Here is a 6,297-nt window from a genome sequence, read left to right as displayed (position 1 = left end):
TTGAACATTCAAACCTCAGGAGCAGTCGTTTACCTTGTACGTTACGTTTGCAAAATTGTTCACTTCAAATTTACCTACCATACCATGAGGTAGTCGATATCCAATATCTCTTTTGTAATGTATATTAAAGGCAAACTAAAATAAATTGCGTGTTTCTGGTGACACGACCAAAGCCTAGTTCGAGCCACATTTTTTTTAAATATTTAAAACAATCATGACCATCATGCACGTCTGTTTTCTTTCCCCAGTGATGTCAGTACATATTTCATCAAGCTATCACAGACGGGGTATTCTGACCGACATTTCGTTTGGTTTTGGTTGATCGAAGCGATATTTTTCAAATTACAAAGATAAACTAAAATAAAATTTCGACCTACCTACCCTATTCTCTGAGGCCATGTCATCGGAAACACGTCATTTTTTTTTTATTTATTTATTTATTTATTTATTTATTTATTTATTTATTTATTTATTTATTTATTCATGTATTGAAAAGAAAATTGGGGTATTGAAGACAATTTTTAAGTATTCCATGGCGTATGGTTTGAAATTTTATGCCACTAAATGGCCTTGCGCCTGCATGTCCTTGTTTTCAATAAAAGGGTTTGAACATGAGAAGGGGACATCCCTCCCATACCCTCCCCACTGTACTAGGTTTCAAGGGAATGCTGTCGTTTCTGCCCAAAAATCAATATTGAAAGATGAAAACCCTGCTGGCTAAGTATTTCCCAGTACAGGTTTCAGCCCAATGCGAAACATTTTTTTTTTAATTTGCAAAGCCCACATCTACTTGTAAAGAAATCCCCCATCGTAGTGTAGCATGGACGCTGAAGTTGATTGCCACTCAGTGTTACATGTATTTTATGATGTAGTGTACGATCATGTGACTTTACATCTCCAGAATGCGGGAAGTGTGTGTGTGTGAGGGGGGGGGGAGGGGGTATTGTATAATTACACATACTGAAATATGTGGGGGGGGGGGCTACGAAAATTCTTGGATTCGTTTCGAGGGAAGCATGATATTTTTGATAGCGCGAAGAGCGGGCAGCGAAAAAAATGTTGACCAAAATATGTTCGTTCTCCCCCCCCCCCCCCGTCGTAAATTCTGACCTCAGCCTAATATGGTTAATCTTTAGTTTATTCATTAGATACTCACGAGAAGATAAGATTTGTAAATGTTTATTTTTGGTGGCATGTGATATGTATCTAGCTTGATATGTATAATGTGTGGCTAGTATGTGTATGTTGCAAGACCTATGTGTTGAAAATTTACATTTTTTTTTTTTTTTTGTCACCAGTGTAGATCTATCATTTAGACTATTATTGGTACTATACGTAGCATAAGAGGAAAGAATTGAAAAATTTTAATAATACGTACATGTACTTATAACCCAAATCATGCAGCAATAGTTTCAAGAAGAGAAAAATCACAAATCGACACGTGCACTGACAAGCACTACCGACTAAATAAAACTGGAAAGGCAACTAGGGTGCTGTGACTTTCGACAGTGTTTACTGTGACCTTTGACCGCGTACATCACGTAACAGTTCATATAAAAAAGCCCCTCGTGTCAAAATACAGCACAGTGCAGACCTCTCCTACAGCTACAGTGCATCCCCGTATCAGTGCATTCCTTGCTGTCACCGCTGAATCACAGGTTATATCTGAGACACAGTTGAGAATGTCAGACTCCAAATGCATCCTAACATATTTCAATATCCGTGCCAGAGCTGAGCCATCTAGGTTTGTCTTGGCAGCTGCCGGTGTTGAATATGAAGATATTCGGATAGAACGATCTGACTGGCCTTCTCAACAGAACTGTGGTAGTAAGTATTAGTATTATAGATGTTTGGACTTCTGGGGGGTTGGCGTTGGGTTATTACCAGACTGTGCACTTAGTTGGATTCTGCATAGACAACACAGTGGTGCGTTCTAGGTTACTAGCCTGTGTAAATGGGGGTTTTGAATTCGTTAATATTCCCCCTTATCAAAATTCAAAATCCCCATTCGCCAGGATTATTCTAGGCTAAGAGCTGTTACATAAACGGACCAACGCCTGGAATTTTCAAACTAGTGTTGTTATATCTTGTATTAATCGTGCAATACCTAGATGTGTGTATAGGTATAATGGTGTGTCTTCATGTTTTGAGACAAGTATTGAAAATGCAAGTCATTGGACGTGTAACTTTGTTAATTAAAAACCCATAGATGTATGATCATGGAGGTATTTGTGATACATGTACAGATACATTCTTGCAGACTTTCAAACAAATTTCTACCACTACATTTCGAAATAAGTGGGACAGGCCGTGGTTTGCGACGATGGTACAGGTATAGTTCATAGGACTTTGGAGACAAAGGATTCCGGCATTGTCTGTTGTCAAAGCATTTATGTGTTTGTGAACGTACTGGTACAGTACATCTCTGCCTGGGGCATCTGCATCGCCAAAGCAACGTAATGTTTATGTGTTCAGACAGTAGTAAGACACACATACATAAATTAACTTTTTGGGCAATTTTGTTGTATTTGTGACGAATAGTAGATAATGCCACAATATTAAAATGGCCATATTCGATAGCGCACACAAATAACCAATCAATCAATCAACCAATCGATTGATTGATTGATTTTATGTAATTTCGTACCCACTGGAGGGGGACTGTCGATAAGACGGCGAAATACTCTTCCAATATTTGCTTTAACATTCTTGCTAATTGGTCAATGAAACCAAGTGACATTGGTCTATTTTTCCCTTTTCTCTCTGTATGTGTTCTCCGTAAATACTAGATATAAACCTTATAAACCGCTGTTTTTCAGGGCTTCATATTAGAATGGAGTGGCTTTATCGAACACTTCTTTGTTGCAGCCCAGACCTCTAGTGGGGCGTGGTCTGAGGTTGCAAGAAATGCTGAATCATGCGAGAACTTATTTATTGCTGACGGGATCGGAGGTGGCGGATTACTGTCGCAGGATGATGTCATACACTGGCTGGTCGTTTGGTTTTCTGTATGAACTGGCCAGTCCAGACTGCAAACAGGATATTGAAAATACTCAACGCCCTCGCTCAAATTGGGGTTAGCTGAAACATGTAGTGCTGTCTCTTAAAGAGACATGGGCCTCGGTATTCTGCAGTCAAGTGTCAATCAGGGATGTTTTCGTGTTTTTCAGATATCGAGGAAAAGCCTCTATGATTAACTGAGTAACCTATACCATGTATGTCCATTGTTATTAAAGACAGCTAAATCAAGCTAATATAAGCCATATGGTGCCATGTATTATTACCAACACACACACACACACACACACACACACACACACACACACACACACACACACACTCACACACACACACACATGTGTGTGTGTATATATATATATATATATATATATATATATATATATATACAGTATATATATACATATACATATATATATACATATGTACATATGTATATATTATCAACATTTAATAAATTTTCTATATTTAAGAATTATTTTCGGACCTTATGAAATTTTGATATATTACTTTGCATGTAATCTCCAAGAAATGCTTCTTTTGTAATTTAATTTGAACAAACAACAAGTTACTGAAATGGTACTGTTTTAGCAATCGTTATATTAATTTGAGATAGATATACAATTCTGACAATTCTGCAATACTACAACTAATTGTAAATGTACTTGTACATTGCGGGGCGGGGGTAGGGTAGGAGATGTTGTTTATATGCTGGAATAACCAAGTGAGGCTTTAGGCCTAAGCCTTACTTTTTCCTGTTTTCGACATTCGGTATAATTTATTTCAGAGTATCCGTTTCAACGTTTACCTATCCTTGAGGTTGGCGGGACTGTGATATCAGAAAGTAGGGCTATTGCTCGTTACCTTGCTCAGAAACATGGTAAGATATGTGAGACAGTACTAATCGTACATATACCCTTGCTGATAATCCCATCTCGTGTTCAGAAAGATGCAGATATATAGAATTGAGAAAAAGAAGAGAGAGAGAGAGAGAGAGAGAGAGAGAGAGAGAGAGAGAGAGAGAGAGACAGACAGACAGACAGACAGACAGACAGACAGACAGACAGACAGACAGACAGAGCTACTAAGAGACACAGACAGTGATAGACCGTGTTACAATGGACAGGGGGTGAGTTAGCGAGTGAGAGATTATACATTCAATTAAACCAGGTGGCCACTATCCCGATTAATCATAAACGACCCTTTTCTATGCTCTCACGATTAGCCTACCTCCTCTTGTTAAAGAATAACTTTTGATCGTAACGTCGGTATGTGATTTTACTAATATTAGGTACTGTATTACATTACTACTAATATAAGTACACTAAATAATAAACCATTGTGCTATGATTTTACTAATATTAGGTACTGTATCACATTACTACTAAGCACACCTAAATAATAAACCATTGTGCTATGATTTTACTAATATTAGGTACTGTATCACATTACTACTAAGTACACCTAAATAATAAACCATTGTGTTGCCCTTCCTAGGTTTGTACGCGACTGATATTCTACAGCAAGCTGAAATCGACATGATCACTGATGCCACCGAAGACATCTACGCCAGACTAGAAAAGGCCTTTCTGGAGCAAGATGAAAAGACGAAAAAGGAATTAACGGAACAGAATTATGGCCAAATATTCCCGAAAATCCTCACCGGATTGGAAAAGTTATTGGTTAAAAATAAGGGTGGTGATGGATTCTTTGTCGGGGATTCGGTAAGTATATCATCTGTGTATACCGGCATTAACTACATATATAGCGTATGTGGAAAATCGTGGGTTATTGATTTTGGGTAGTTGGGTACTTTAAGGGTAGATGGCACCTATACTTCACGCAAAAGTCTCTGATCAAGTAGTATATAGAGGAATACAACCAACCTGATTTGGGTTGTTGATATATTTATAGTTATTTAACACAATTTTTTTTAAAAAAAGCATATACATATAACAATATGTGTAGCTTCCAATTATAATAAAGTCCAACACTGGTGCAAAACACAGAAAGACTCAATCGGAATGAGTAGACGTTGCAGACATTTGCAACATTATACTTCTCATTCCGATTGAGACTTTGTGTGTTTTGCACCACACTGCATCTTTATAGATAGTTGTTAAAGTTTCCATTATGATATAGATTTCTTCAACATAAAAAATTAAATGAACTCTATACTCTAATAATGTTTTTTTCTATTTGTTATTCATTTTTATCCCTCTATAGGTCACATTAGCAGATCTTACATTCACAGCAATTGCTTACAATATGTTGCTAGGGAAACCCAATGCGTTAGACCATTTTCCAAAGCTTGCTGCTCTGAAGAAGAAAATCGAAGGGTTACCTCGTATCGCTGAATGGATGAAGAAAAGACCTGATACAATCGTTTAATTCAAAGGTTTCCTTATAATATTATGGGATAACATTCACAGGAATCTACAATCTACTTTGAAATATATGCAAAGTATGATGCACAAAGCCTCGCATCAATATTTCTGTATGTTATTTCAATGAGAGAGAAAACTGTATCAGAGTGAATGTGCTAGACCAAATAAACGGCAGTTAACAGAAAGAAATAGAAGTGAAGAACTGTTCTTTGTTGAGAGAGATAGAGAGAGACAGACAGACAGACAGACAGACAGACAGACTCAGTGTGTTTATGAGCGTGAAAGATTGGGAATTGGAGGGGAAAGAGTGTGACAAAGTGGGAGGGAAGAAGAGACGATAACACATCTTGGTATGTACATACACGATTCCATGACATTGGGATTTCATACTGGCAATCGGGAATTATCACTGACTTCAAATTCTTACCCCTGTATTTGTTAACTCGAGGATTCTTTCGGCTACCATTAGGTAACGTTTGTTAGGTAACGACGAATTCGATCAACCTAAAAACGCAGGGGGCTTCGTTAAAGTAGTACCTGTATATTGAAATTGGTAATATATTTATGTGGCAGATTCTTTTCTTGTGTCAGGCTCAGATGATGGAACTCTTTATAACAATGTTTGGAAAACCATGCCGCTGTGAATCATGGATTGTGTTGTTGTTTTGTTGATATTATGAACGAAATTCTGCACTTTGAATATGCGATATCGGTGTCTCCCTAGCTTACAATTCCAAATATTTGTATTATATACCACGAGGAAGAGAGACTCAATGTATCACAATACCTTAAATGTATATATTAGATAACTGTTCTGTTACGGTGGATGAATTTTCTGTCAGCGAACTTCAAATTCTTATGTTTTTCAAGATGGAGTGTTTACAATTAGTAC

The 6,297-nt window shown here is 37.3% G+C and overlaps 1 protein-coding gene across 1 annotated transcript; it reads left to right on the top strand.

Annotated features, from left to right (window-relative positions):
* The first annotated feature begins 1,539 nt into the window (after positions 1–1,539).
* LOC144445758 (hematopoietic prostaglandin D synthase-like) lies at positions 1,540–5,573 on the top strand. Its single transcript, XM_078135400.1, has 4 exons — positions 1,540–1,827; positions 3,806–3,898; positions 4,516–4,742; positions 5,245–5,573. The coding sequence occupies exons 1-4, from the start codon at positions 1,683–1,685 to the stop codon at positions 5,407–5,409; spliced, it is 630 nt and encodes a 209-aa protein (XP_077991526.1). The 5' UTR covers positions 1,540–1,682; the 3' UTR covers positions 5,410–5,573.
* Positions 5,574–6,297: the final 724 nt, after the last annotated feature.

Source organism: Glandiceps talaboti, chromosome 14 (assembly GCF_964340395.1).
Source record: "Glandiceps talaboti chromosome 14, keGlaTala1.1, whole genome shotgun sequence".
Taxonomy (NCBI): domain Eukaryota; kingdom Metazoa; phylum Hemichordata; class Enteropneusta; family Spengelidae; genus Glandiceps; species Glandiceps talaboti.
Note: the sequence above shows the minus strand (reverse complement) of the source record. Positions and strands in the feature narration are given on the sequence as shown.